Here is a 14,468-nt window from a genome sequence, read left to right as displayed (position 1 = left end):
AAATTATTCTGTTGTTAAATACTTTTCTCGTACTTTTCCATTAGCTGTAACGATACGATTACTATCTTGACCTAATCTTTATCTTTGAAACGTGAAACGAATAAACGTTGTTAATGAAGCAGAATTAATTATCTTATTTCTTCTCTATAATCACCTTTCACTTATATTTATTTAAAACGTCATCAATGTTCGTCTATATTTATTTGATTTAAAAATATAAATTATTGTAGTGTAGCTAATAGCCTCTGATTGGCTAATATTCGTTGCTTTCGTTGTTTGGGTTGGTTTGGTGTAGGCATGAAGAACGATGATTGGTTAGGGTTAGGCAAGAATATCAGGGTAAGCCAATCAGAGGCAGAATAGGGGCGGGTCTTTTCCAACATCGGGTGGATAGTATTTTGATTGGTTGGTAACTAGGAAGTTATCAGAATAATTTTAGGGGGCGCGAAACCAAAGAGCAAATACTGTTGTCGTTTATCTTTGGAGCTGCATGTCCATGTAAACGTTTAAAAAAGGCTAGTTCTTTTGGGCTTTTTTCTGTGTTTTTATTCGCCATGTGTGAAAAGATCAAGAAGGTAATATTCATCGTCTCGCTAACATAACGTTGCAGTTGTTGCGGTTGTTGCCTTTTGTTTATCGCCCAGTTTTTATGTGGCTCCTCCTCAGGTGAACAGCTGGCTCAGCACGGTGTTTGGAGATCAGCCGGTGCCACAGTTCGAGGTCAACACCAGGACAGTGGACATCCTGTACCAGCTGGCTCAGTCCAGTGAAGCCCGATGCAGTGACACAGCTCTCCTCATAGAAGACGTCAAACAGAAGGCATCCGAGTATCAGGCTGACGGTGTGTTTGTTGTCCTGTTTCACCGTCCATAAATTCACACCTCAAAGTATTGACAGCATTTTATACACAACTAAACAATGTTTTCTTCATCCAGGTGCACATCTCCAGGATGTTCTTCTACAAGGTGTTGACCTGTCCTGTGCAAGCTTGTCAAAGCCTGCTGCTGACTACCTGTCTGCTTTAGTGGACAACGCAATGGTGCTTGGAGTGAGAGACACAGCAATGAGCAGGTATGTTGTTGTACAGTTTAAGTCTATTTTCTGTTACAGTTAGTGTCCTTGAAGAACACTGAAAGCTTTCACAGGAAACAGCTTTGATTCTTATTTCCTGTGTAGCTTCATGCCAGCAGTGAACAACCTCACCAGTGAACTTCTGGAGGCAGAGAAGTCAAACAGAAAACTTGAGAGGGAACTCAGGGCCCTCAGAAAGAGACTTGCTGCCACTCTGGTGCTGAGGAGCAGCTTACAAGAGTAAGAACATAGATGCTGCCATCTTGATGTACAACACGACACTATTGCTCTGTAACATTATACACCGTCCTCCTGGGCTATCACATACTGTGTGTAGACATGTGGCAAAATCCAGTCTTTTAAACCCATTTGCTGCTATATGCTGTACTGTTATCGCTACTCTTAATTGTCTTCAGGGATATCAACAAAACTGTGAAAGCTCAGGCAGTGGAGAGCGCCAAAGCAGAGGAGAGACTACTCAACATGGATTTTGTGACGACAAAGGCTAAAGAGCTCAGCCACAGACGGGAGAGGGCAGAGGTATGTTGTGTTATCTGTATCTGTAATAGCTGCATTGTGCAAGTTAAGTTGGACATTAATTTGCTGATAAGATGGAAAATGCCCATGTTATATAAGAGTCGCTGGTTTGTTTGCATTTCACCCTGTTGCTGTTCAAACGTTCATGTCTCACTAGGAAGGCCGTGCTAATGACAAGTTGCTCTGCGGCCTGAAGACGCATAAATTACCGGTGTCCTCAGCCTCCAGTGAGAGAAAATGCCAGTTGATAGAAACAAACAAGTTGCATAAAAATGCTCAATTAGAAGGGTGAAAGGTGGAGCGGATGAGGAGAGTACTCTAGAAAACCTCCTGCCAGTATCTAGCCATGGGAAAGAAGACAAACTTTAGGGTGAGAAAAACAGTCAGTGCGCGATTCATAGAAAAAGAAGTTTGGTTTTTAAATGTTACCAAAAGGACAGAAACTGACCTCTGGAGAAAAAAAAGCAAATACCCCCTGGCAGGTTACAGTTCTTTCTTTTTTTTTGTTCAGAGTGGCAGACTGTATTTTGACCTGCACATAATGTGGGCATCATGTTACTGCCTCTGGTTTAGAGAATAGAGATGATGCCAGCACTCAGTGCCCTGCGTATCATTGTACATCATTGGACCAGGTTTTCAAAATATCAGTCACACAGCAGCAGCAGCCATGACACAGCTTTGATGTGTACCGCGGTTGGCTCTGTTTTATCCAGTTATATCGATCCTACAGGCTCAACTTGTATCCAGGAACATGGACAAGTCTATCACCCACCAGGCTATTGTGCAGCTCTCTGAGGTATTCAAGCTTTTACACATGCACCACAGTCATCACCATGGAAATGAAAACGTAAGACTGGTCTGCTTTCAGGGTTTAAAATGTGTCATCTTATTTTTCTCTCTGCAGGAAGTCACCACACTGAAACAAGAAATAATCCCCTTGAAAAAGAAACTGGAGCCGTACATGGACCTCAGCCCAGTATGTTTGTTTTCAGTTTGTCTCGTAAAAATCACAATGACCAACAACCAAAAGGGTTTAATATTATCCCACGCTAGCCTTTGAGAAATCCAGTTTACATGTGAAAATGTAACTTCAATAAACCAACTTGACAGAATAATAAACTGGTCCTCAGATATTTGGAAATAATTTGTGTCTTTAAATGTTTCCCTTCTCTCCCAACAGAGCCCATCTCTTGCTCAAGTGAAAATAGAAGAAGCAAAAAGAGAATTGGTGAGTATCTAAACAGTTCATTCAATAATAACAAGAAACAAGACATGGCTGCTTACTTTTTATTTTAATGCTGTTTTGCTTCCTCAATTACAGGCTGCACTTGATTCCCAGCTTGAGATGAAAGTGGATTTCAAGTGAGAATCTTTTGTAATGAAAAAAGCTGTACCTTTTCTGTGTTTGAAAACTAATAAAATTAATAGTTTCCATGTCTTGGTGAGTCTTTGTGATGTGTTTCAGTAGCCAGCTTTTGTCTGGGTACTTTTTTTAGTCAAAACTGCACAACTCAATAAATCTGTGCAGCCTGCAAACACTTTATTGAACAGTTTATCAGAAACCATCAGAGTGTAGCATAAAATTAAGACTCATTATCTACAAATGTGTTCTTTTTACATTCGCTTATTAGATTTCTATTAAGTTGACCTTTGAAAACTAAGTACTGCTTAAATTTTATACTAATTTGAGGCAAGCTAGACACTTCTTTCTCTAAAATCTTTTAATGCATTTATATTTGATATGTATACAGTTTTCTGTCAGATGCAGTTGCCTAAGATTAAGCACATGTATTATACTGGTTCCCTGTAGCTCATATTAATGGCATGACTCTGCAGGGAGAAAATGTAAATCATGATCTTTCCTTTGGTTTGACCTATTCTCTTTATCTCCTCTTCCTGTTTGTTAGAAAACATCATAAACACTAATCAAGTGTTTTGTCTGTATTTTCTGGTCACTACAGTCTAATGGAGAGACTTGTGTTCCCAGTATGAAAACGTCTCGGGAGAATTTACTCGATCAAGTTAATTTGCCACATTCATATTGATCGTCAGTCTTTCTGCCCAAACACACACACAGATTATTTGAATTGTTTCATTGTGTTGAAAATATTAAAAATAGGAATGAATGGAAATATGTTTTTGATTTATTTGAATGACTTTGGACTTTACATGATGGCATTTTTAATGGGCAGTGATAGTGGTATTATACATTCCTGCCATGAGCCTGTGGGTTATTTCTTAATATCCCCTGTTTAGACATCTGAATACTTCAGAACTTTTTTCATCATACCTCAAAACATGGATCTAATCAGACTGTGAGTACATTTCCCCAATGCAATATTTACCTTACTGTTTGAACTATATGGCTGAATCTTGTCTCAAAAACAAAGTCCAGGAAACTTTTTGAGTTTGACAACAAAATTCCACAGGCTTTGGAGGGATAACAGCACATGAAAGGGGTTTTGGAGCCACTCCCTGTGCGCCTAAAGCCCTAAGAGCAGAGAATGGAACCAACTTGGGGGCCTGTCGTCCAGTTTGTATGCAAAATATCACCTCTCAGTTCCTCCTTCCCCCTCCCCGCCTGCCATGGATGCCGAGCGTGGAGACCCCAGCGTCTCTGTCAGCTTGACTGTTGTAGGCCTGTGCCGCAGTCTGACATGAGGATTGACTGGTTACCATGGAGTGGGTCATGGATGTGGGCCGGGGAGCAGTTTACCCAGTAGGCCCCCTGTTTCATTCAAAGGCACCATGGTTAGGGGCATCAATGAAACAGAATCAAAATATCATTCACTTGAGACTTGATCTTTGCAGCTTGGAAAAAAAAACAAAACTTACCACAGAAGTCACACAGACGCACACAAAGCATCATTACTACTAATCAGATGTGCTGTCTCTCATCCATCAAATTCAAGGCGTCGACAATTTGCTATGCTGCTCCAAACTTCAAAAAATAAAATAAAGAAAAAGCAACCCTAAAAACTTTGGGGGGGAGGGAGGGGCGCCTCTGTTACCTCAAATAAAGTCAGGACAGGTTAAAAACATACATTTAATATGAAACAAAAATCATATTTGTACTTTACACCTGCGAGTTCAACAGGAAAGAAGGAGGAGAGAGGCAGAAAAGTGAAACAAAGAAAGAAGGAAATTAAAGTAGGAGATGAACAGAGTGAAAGCATTTTGCCATAATCCAAAAAGTAAACATGTGCCTCGGAGGGGGGGGGTAAAAGCCCCTGCCAGTGCGTCATACCAGAGAGTGAGTCGCCCCTCTTCGCTTTAAAATAGTTTTATCTGCCACGCCCACACTATAGTTCCCACTCAGCTGTTACTGTACAGAGGCTTTCAGTTTCCACATGCATCCATTCACAAATCTGCGGCGGTTGAACAGTGGGGAGAGACGTATCGGGGGAGGATAAATCACCACGCGTCGGATTTAATCACCTCGTCTGTCAGTTTTTGAACAACTTGTTGCGCAGCTGCTATTTCTAACCTCCTCTGTGGTCCAAAGGGCCGCTCTTATTTAGCAGCAAACAGGCGCTGCTTTGTGCTTCAACGCCTGCATCGCTTGTATTTTCCTGAGAAGAGAAACACATGGTGAAGAAAGCCACGTATCAATGTGTAGGCTGTAAGAGAAGATGAGGTTTGACATCGGGGACCGTGGACTCAATTTTACCTGTTTGTATGGGTTTTTATGGAGTCTTCCTGTAGCCTGTGTATACAGTGAATTTTGGGAGTCTGTTTAATATGATCCCAGAGACAGGGGATGCGAGTCATGAGCTGGACGCGTCCTTTTCACGGACTAGACTGGAGCCACACAAGCCTCTTCTACCTGACTTTACTCCTGTGGACCAGGCGCATGAATGGACTGGCTGACTTCTCAAGTAAGATGATGATGATGATGTGGTGGAAGGAAGAGGATCACAGGAGAACGAATTGGTCCAAAGAACCCCCCTTAACTGAACGTATTAGATTTGATATGGGGCTGAACAAGTGGCCTAATAATACCACATTTCTCCAGATGATGTATGGTGCAGTGGATGAGGAGGTTCTAGTATTTTTCACACTTCCAGTGTTCCTAAAATACCGTCCATGTGTCTAAAAGATCCTGTTTGAGATTTGGCACAGAATGGCACACCTGTCTAAGATGCTGTGATATAAATGTGGGGCTCAAAATACATGTCTTATTTTGTGTTTGTCACAGTAGTTACTTTTCTGTCATATACAACTGGCAGACAAAACACTGTTCACACAGGAGTTAGAGACTAGCACCAATGTCTTAACTCAATGGAGTTCGAGACCAGGCCATTCTCTCTGTTGATTTATGTAGAGACTCGGTATTCCAATGATTTATCTAAACCGACTATCTAATCTATTTCAGCCAGTTTTGCAAGTTTCCCCCCGTACAAAACAAATCATGTAAACATCGGAAGATGAAGGATTTTGACTCAGAAGTAACTTAATCACATTTGCACACCATGCAACAAAGCTGGGGTCATATTAGGTTGAATGCCAGTTGGCAGAATTTGCCACCCAGAAAAAGAGGACTGGCAGTCAGGCAGCACTTTGATGGGTGAGTTTTCAAAGCAACATGAGACAACTAACAGAGCTCCAAAGAGGCAAAACAGTCTGACCCGAAACCACAGAAGCAGCCGATTGAAAAAAGCAACTACAGAATATTTTGTCAGTGGCATTAAGCAGCTTTAAGTTAAAAGTTTTTTAGTTTAGTGGAAGAACAAACCCTCTTAGAGGAGGAATTATGACTATGTGGGTTTGTATTTCACTTTCAAAGTTTGGATAGATAAAAACAATTTGTGGTGAAAGTTGAAGCAACAGAGGCAGAGATATCCTGTCTTTTAGTCTGTAGTACAGGTCAAGCTCTAAAAGAGGTTGGAGCCTACATTTGCCATAATGTAGCTGAATAGTATCTCTCATAAGATCCTCCCTGCCAGGTAAATGCCCACGTCTTTCAAACCCCATGCCTCCACTTTGTCATGTTTACTGTTAAAGAACTTAAAGGCATTAAACCCGTTTTCACAGACTGAGTGGTGGAGTGTCCCTTAAATGCACCTGTATACTGTATCTCCATGTGTGCGACAGTGTAACCAGTGCCTTTTCGTGTTAACAGACTACTTGTCCAGGATCATCACCAGCCACTCTGCCCACGCCTGTGACGGTCAGCCTCTGCGACTCCACTGTCCACGTCACTCCACCATCTCCGTCCAATCTGCTTTCTACGGGAGCGGCGAGGCGTGGCTCTGCAAAGCAGACCAGGACCCTTCACTCAGAGCCCACAACCACAGCTGCTCAGCTTTTACTGCTCTACAGGTGCATTTTACTTAATGTGTGGGATATAGCACATTTCACTCTCACTGGGTCAGTCTTTAATGGGTGGGTGTTTGCCAGTTTCAGTTGATTTATTGGAGTGGTTTTCTCCCCATATGCATTTCACATTTGTAGTGAACGCACCACCCTTAGATTAGCTGTCTGTTGGTTTTTTTGTGTGTGTGTCTTTAAGTACACTATGCTGACTGTGGATTGTAACATTACATCCTGTTCACTGGTAAATGCTCTCTGTCCCTGGTGTTTGCTCTGCAGAAGCTGCTGTCTGAGTGTCAGAGCCACAGAGATTGCCAGGTACCTGTCAATCACCTGCTGTTTGGGAAGGACCCCTGCCCCGGCACTACCAAATACCTCCATGTGGACTACAAGTGTAAACCCAGTGAGTCTAGCAGCTCAGCTCCCCCAACTTCCACCATGTTCACAACCATTTTTATTGTCATATCTCTTCCCCAGTCTTTCTGCATCAGTTTCCCCCCACTCCTAACCCCTAGTTTCCCCACTGCCACCATCATCTCCTTCCACCGCCTCACCCTGACTGTTTTTCCCCTCACTCAGCTGAACACAAAAGACATGTGGCGTGTGAAGGACAGACCATGGTTCTGCGCTGTAAGCCCCCCAGGTTGCTGAACATCTATGCAGCTGTCTATGGCAGAAGTCTGGGTGAGACTGACACCTGCCCCTCACACCTGACAAGACCACCCCCGTTTGGTGAGTCGACGGGATATTCAGCTTTTTCATATGGTGGTAGCATCAGGGTAACAACGAAGCCAGGAATATGGCATCTTAAAAAAACTTCTCTGAGAATGTATTTTATTTTAGCACTTAACATAGAGAGAGAGTGAAAATGAAGTTTTATGGGTAATTGACTGTAAATATTAGCTCACATTAAAAAGAAAAACTATTTAAAGGGGCAGCATACAGCATGTTTCCTCTTGGTATTTTACATTATGTTTCATTAAGTCATATTATACAGGGAATGTGCTGGATTGATTTGGGGAATAAAAGAGCTATTCATATCTAAAGAGTTAATAACAATGGGTGATGGTGACAAGAGTAAAAGTCCTGATGAAAATATTTCCTCTAAAATCAGTAAAATCACTTCCCATTTACTATTTACTGCTCTACATTTACCCTCCCACATTTTATTTGCTTGGAAAAATTCCCACAGTGGAAAAAATGCCCATGATATTTACACTGCTTTGTGCTAACAATCCCTCAGTGCAATGTGCAGATGATAAGTGCCTGTAGAAAAAACTGCTACAGTCTGTTACATAGAGGATGGTAAATGAGCGAATGAGAGAGTGATTTCAGAGACAGTCAGCAGACAGTTTAGCTTGACATAGCACAGGTGTTACTGATGAAATATAACGATGGCTTAGTTATAATGACATCCTAGCATGTCATGTCAGTGTGACTGTGAGCCAGAATACATGAATACCAGGACCTGGAAACTGAAGGAAATGAATAGAAACCATCCATCATTAATTAGATTATTTTCTAACTGTGTTTTTCCTACTGTAACATGTCAGAATGTCCTCTGTGAAAATCAGTAGCACACATGCTACAGCAACAGTGTAACTAACAACATCAGTAAAGGCTGCATTACATTTGTTTGTGCCTCTGCCATCATTAATGTTATTGGTTGCACCTGTGCCTCTCCTGCTGTGACCAGTTAAAATGTCCTCTGTGAAAAAGGCCTGTATGAGTGGTAGATAAATGCTGGATTTCAATCATCATTTGTTAGTAACTCCACCGAATTATACAAATCTTACAGTGATATGACACAGTGCTTTACAGTAACTTATCTGCTCATTGTCACTGAATGCTTTAGAATTAAAAAATGGACATAATGACATTAAACTAACATAGCAATGCACTGAGTTAACTATTTGCTGGGGAGAAAACATCAGATGGCTGCCAAAAAAGGTGATTTCATTTTAGTTAATCTACAACCAAACTCCTGCAAAACACTGAATCAGTGGCTCAGCTACTGCAGCTGAATATCAGTGAGCTTTGTTTAGTGAGAATTAGACACACACTAACAGAAGATGTCTCATCGGTTTCTCTCTTTGCTCTCCACAGAGTGTCTCAACCACGAGGCTGTACACTTGGTGTCCAAGTCCTGCTATGGCAAACAGAAGTGCGCTGTTGCCGTCAGCAACCAGACCTTCAGGGACCCCTGCTTTCCAGGAACCAGGAAGTACCTCAGTGTGGTCTATTCTTGTGGTAGGACTCTTTGTGCTTCCTCATTCACAAAATATAATTACAAGCCCGGTGATAAATTTGAGGGAGATCTCAAAATAGGAACATGTCATGTCTGTTTTTGTTTTTGCCTTTTTCATTAGCTGACAGTTCCAGCAGTGAACATTTGTAGTTTCCTACTGTGAGATCTTATCTGCCGAACTCAGCCATCAGCTTTTCTTATCGTATCACACCCAATAACACAGTAGCAGGGAATAATAGACCGTGGGCTCAGATTTGCTTGGTTGAGGCTGACATCCTGGTAAACTTCCTGTGATTGGCACAAATGTCAGTGAGGTCATCCAGCAACATTGTTCATGAATCATAATTTGGATTTGTGACTTTAGCCTGGTGGCAAAAGGGAATTCTTCTGACTAACTTTCTTGGCTCCATCTATCACAAAACAATGTGTGTTAACCTTGTAGGCCGGTTATCGACACAATTGGACAGAAAGTATTCGTCATTTCAGAGTGTTGCTCCATTGTGGGCCCAGTTTTTTCAGAGGTTTGGACGTGGGAAGTGGCGAGCTGATGAATCGTCTACTGTAGATGAACCAACACACAGTCACTGAGTCTGTACTAATATGTCCACAGCAATAGAAAAGACTGTCTCTTCCATCTTGCTTCCAATAGTACCACAGACTTTACTAAGGGAGGCAGACCCGAACATATTCACCTCCACCTCATCTCCGACTGTAGTCACAGAAAAAGGTAAAGCATTATGCAGTCTGTTGCAATTCAAGGCTTTTATGGCCTTTTCCTTCATGTGATAATTCTAATTGTCAAACTGCTTCTCCTGCAGATCTGGAGGAGCCTTTTCCCAAAGGGTCAAGAAGGCCAGACAACTCAGGAGCTATGATGAGCAACTCTCTCCTGACCTATGCCTACATCAAAGGTAAACATCATCCACATGCACTCGTGAACGCACACAGCTGTCCAGTCCATATCCCCTTACATCTCCTCTCTTCATCTCCCTACACAGAGCATTCAGAAATGGCCGCTCTGCTGTTCACCTCCAGCGTGTGCGTTGGCCTCGTGTTCACACTGCTGGCTGTGTCGGTCCGAGTGACCTGCAGAAGGCGCAGCCTCAGAGATCACAGCCTCGCATCCAAGTCTCAGACTGCCAACTGCAAGGAGGAGGAGGAGGATGATGTGGATGATAATGAGGAAGAAGAGGACGATGACGACGAAGACGGAACAGAAAGCTCTTTAATCTCAGCCGCTGAGAGGAAGGCCATTCACGACTGGGAGGAAGTGACTTACGTGAGCGAGGCAGCCGAGCGGGCAGAGAGGATCGAACGCAGAGAGATGATCATACAGGAGATCTGGATGAATGCCTATCTGAATGGCAGCTCATGTTAAACAAACCATGACCCATGGATGCTGTTTAGCACCTTCAGGATTTCTGAGGATTCTCCCTGCCTTTGATTATTGATAATTGAAAAAACAAGAAACTTTTTTTTACATTGTAAAACAGTTTGTTGTGTGTTTTGCCACTTTTTTTCATTCAGTTTGTGACATAAAACTGCAGTACTTGCCATCAAGGATCAACAGGGCTTTATGTTGTAAAATGGGTAATCACATAAATTCTGTAACTGTTTAAGTATTGTATTTATTCACATTCACCACCTGATGAAGCTAAGATTTCAGGTTTAAATACTGTTTACTGAGACAGAAATGGTGAAATCACTTGACAGAAGTCAAACAGCTGTCACATTCATTCAAGAATATTACTGTATTCTTCACAGAGGGGTCTCAGAGAAACTGATGAGTCACTATGAACCAAAGAACATGTCAGGGAACATGATCAGTTGTAACACCTCGGGTTGTCTAAAGGGACCATGAAACAAGTTACTCTCATCTCACAGCCCTCTCTGGTTTTTAAATATAATTTTGTAACACATTTGTGGTTTATCAAGCGTCAATTATCATCTTTCCTAACAAAAAATATTTTGATGCACATTAGTGGTAATTAAAACTGGCAGCTGTTCATACAAGAGAGCCCAATTTCACTTGCCACAGCTGATCACTGTCTTTTTTAAGAGCCGTCTGAATTAAATGTACAAATGGTGGCATTATCCTTTAAATCTGCACATTATGTCCAGGTTTAGTTTTAATCCAGTGTTCCTTGAAACCAGCCACACGTCTCTGAATCACTGCATCAGCTCCGTCAACAGTTCCACAAAGTTCCAACCCTCCAGTGAATGAAACCTCTCTCCCTCTGAACTCTAAAACTTCCTCACCCCTGCTGGGACCAGAACTGGAACGACTAACTAATATGCGGCAACTTCCTGCCTCAGAACAGCACTGACTTTCAGAGGTTTATGTGTGTGTGTCACTGACAGGAGACAAAGAGAGGAAAGGTGTAGCATCCTTGTCCCTACACTCCAAGGGATGTAAAACCATGTTTGAGTTGAAACACTACTGCTGAGACTTTGTTTAACATTAGCACATCATTAATACTAAATGTATGAACACACTACACTGGAAACCATTCTATTTGATATTTTTTTTACACACAATAAAAATGTACAGTAAATATACATTAAACTTTAATTTTGTTTGCACAGCTTCACTAAAAATGGAACTTTACAACAGGATGATAACAACCACAGAGAAAACAGGGAGAAGACTGAGGTTAAAATAAATCAGGTTTATAATGATATCAGCCTCCATGTGACATCATTACTTGTTCTGTCATCCTTTGTGTCCAAAGCTCTTCTTCACATTTCAGTTGGTTAAAAAATCAACCTTAGGTATTCATCCAGAAACTCAGGAATACAAGGCCAGCATACATCTGCACCTGCCTATAAGAGTGCTGTGTATGTATCCTCTGGAAGACCTCAAGTAACAGTGAGCATATTCCAGGATTGTGATAAGGCATAGCGAGTTGCATATGGAGCTGTTAAGGACGGGGCAGCAGTTTTGAGGCGGGTATCAGAGTGGTAGTGGTCTTTATCTTGGCCCCCATTTGATGTTGGTGAGGCCTTGAAACTGTTTCTTGAGGGCCTGTCTGTCTGACCACTCTGAGTCCAGGTAGCTATCATCATCTGCTTCGTCCAGTTTCTGAAAATGGCATCATGAGAGGGTTACAAAGTCATAGTCAGCACATACAGGAATGTGGTTGTTTGTCTTTCACAATTTTGCTTTCCCTGTCCTCACCTTGAGCTCCTCCTGCCTTCTGTAGTAATGCATCATCATCTGTTTCTGCTGCTCGTCTGTGATCAGAGGCTCTCTCGCTGGTGCCCCCTGCCCCCTCTGAAGGGAACAGCAAGAAATGGATTACTTTCTCATAAAACAATAAATACACCTCCTGTCGTATTACCACAAAAATACTCAATGCTCAAATTAGCTCTTACCTTTTGGATTTTGACCACAAGCTTTGTCTTTTCATTTTTGCCGATGTAGTCCTGCAGTTTTTTCCCCCTCTGCATCTCTTTGGCAGCCCACCAGAGCTGGCACTCGTCCTCTGTGATCACCTGCAGAGAGGCCTGAGGTAAGGAGACAGATGGAGAGGGCAGACGCAGAGGAATGAGAGAGAGAAAGAGAAGGGTGAAGAAAGAAATGATCAAGCAGACAGTTACACAGCTTCATGAATTTCAATTCCAATTATCCTAGAGATAATGTAAGATGTAAATTAATTGGTGAAACATATTAAGAATATTAAGTCTTTGTCATTGACTGAAAATTAATTTTATGTAGCCATCAGCCAATAGCTGCTAGGGAAACTTTGATCGCTGACACAGGATCAGCTGCTCACCTGTGTTCCTGAGAGGTCTTCCCGGTCTTCAAACTCCATCCTGACAGGGTCATGAGGAGGCAGCCCCATGGGGTACACAATCATGACGGCACCCTTTAGCTGATCCAGGGCTTCTTTTACCATCTCCATGGTGACACAAACATTAGCTTGGACTTGTTTCTGAGGGATAAAGAGAGACAGATATAGAACCAAAAAAAATCTCACCTTTGGGGTGAAATAAACAATGTAAGATTTAAATCTCATACTCACGTTGGAGATCAGTGCCTTTGCCTCCTCCATTGTTCTCATCAACACCTCTTTCATTTTATCAGTGGGGGCTGGTAGAGAAAAAAGATGTATGGTCAGATTACCAATATTTTTTTTTTTAACTTTTGCCTGCCAGTATAGAAAAAAATGTTCTTGTAGTTTCTTTCTTTCAAGATGGATTTAATACAAGAGGTATAAGAGAGGTCAACCACATGCACAGGACTCCCCATAATCTAAAATCAATCTAAAAGAGACGTTTGCATTTAGAATAATATTTTAGTTACTACATAGCCTAAGATCAACAGTCTCACCATGTCCATTCCTCCTCCCAATCTCATCCTTCCTTAATACTGGCCCTCCACTGGGCACACATTTGTCTTCCCATTCATCTCTCAGCTTCAGCTCCACAATCTGCTCCTCTGTCAGCCCCTGCATGTTGGGCGGCAGTGTGATGCCATGGTCTGCAAGCTCTGGGATCTCTGAGGGTACAAACATGAAGAAGCAAGGCTATGTTAATGTATCCTACACAAGTAAAATACTGAAAGTTTTCCAGCTCAACTAGGCTAGTTAAATAGTTGAGAAGCAAGAATGTGAGTGTAGCCCACTGAAGCCTTTCAACCCTCCACAGTGTGTACAGAAAGCGCAGGATATGTTGATTTCACCTGAACATATTCTGTCCACTTTTAGTCTCCCATTGTAAATGGCTGTAACTTGCTGGATCACTGTCTCCAGAGGCGCGTCCACAGTGGTGTTAAAAAGAAACTGGCTCTCATCTCCACGCTTCACATGCAGCTGCACCATCTTGCCAAGAGCCGTTCGCCACCCGTCTACCTCCTAAAACAGACAATTAAGGAGTTTAAGTTTCCTCCGGGGTAAATAATAAAACCGCAAGAACAAGACGGTTTCTCTGGCATAAAAGCAGCGCCCTGGGTTTTCAGGAAAACAGTGTAACCATAGCAACAGTCATGTGCGGACGCTTCCAGAAAACACTGGCTAGCTTTTAGCTATCTAGCTTATTTGAGTGTGTTTACATTTACTGGCTCAGTCTCTTAAGGGGTAATTTTCTCTATAGCGACTGAAAATGGTAACACATACCTGTGCAGTGAAACGACAAGTACAAGACTGTTCAAACTGGGTTCACACTTTGTTTACAACCAGGTAACATTACTGGCCACAGACTCCACGAGAATTCACTACAGTCCACTGTCTACTTCTTGTGATCTTTTTGCAGCAGGTTAGGTTAAGCCAAGAAGTGTTACTGCCCCCCAATGGTCAAT

At 42.1% G+C, this 14,468-nt stretch overlaps 3 protein-coding genes across 3 annotated transcripts; 2 read left to right on the top strand and 1 right to left on the bottom strand.

Annotated features, from left to right (window-relative positions):
• The first annotated feature begins 419 nt into the window (after positions 1-419).
• haus1 (HAUS augmin-like complex, subunit 1) lies at positions 420-3,046 on the top strand. The gene is made up of 9 exons (XM_018691112.2): positions 420-575; positions 667-841; positions 936-1,071; positions 1,177-1,311; positions 1,488-1,611; positions 2,339-2,404; positions 2,513-2,584; positions 2,789-2,836; positions 2,930-3,046. The coding sequence occupies exons 1-9, from the start codon at positions 555-557 to the stop codon at positions 2,972-2,974; spliced, it is 822 nt and encodes a 273-aa protein (XP_018546628.1). The 5' UTR covers positions 420-554; the 3' UTR covers positions 2,975-3,046.
• Positions 3,047-4,904: 1,858 nt separating this feature from the next.
• On the top strand, positions 4,905-11,848 carry eva1c (eva-1 homolog C (C. elegans)). The gene is made up of 8 exons (XM_018692480.2): positions 4,905-5,486; positions 6,731-6,930; positions 7,201-7,324; positions 7,501-7,653; positions 9,028-9,171; positions 9,819-9,896; positions 9,988-10,080; positions 10,168-11,848. Exons 1-8 carry the CDS (start codon positions 5,369-5,371, stop codon positions 10,545-10,547), a joined length of 1,290 nt encoding a protein of 429 aa, XP_018547996.1. The 5' UTR covers positions 4,905-5,368; the 3' UTR covers positions 10,548-11,848.
• On the bottom strand, positions 11,725-14,448 carry cfap298 (cilia and flagella associated protein 298). Its single transcript, XM_018692482.2, has 8 exons — positions 14,287-14,448; positions 13,854-14,025; positions 13,503-13,670; positions 13,195-13,262; positions 12,946-13,104; positions 12,545-12,676; positions 12,348-12,443; positions 11,725-12,251 (listed from the first exon to the last, which is right to left on the bottom strand). The coding sequence occupies exons 2-8, from the start codon at positions 13,990-13,992 to the stop codon at positions 12,141-12,143; spliced, it is 873 nt and encodes a 290-aa protein (XP_018547998.1). The 5' UTR covers positions 13,993-14,025; positions 14,287-14,448; the 3' UTR covers positions 11,725-12,140.
• Positions 14,449-14,468: the final 20 nt, after the last annotated feature.

Source organism: Lates calcarifer, linkage group LG20, assembly GCF_001640805.2.
Source record: "Lates calcarifer isolate ASB-BC8 linkage group LG20, TLL_Latcal_v3, whole genome shotgun sequence".
Lineage (NCBI taxonomy): Eukaryota > Metazoa > Chordata > Actinopteri > Centropomidae > Lates > Lates calcarifer.
This window is presented reverse-complemented; position numbering and strand designations above follow the sequence as displayed.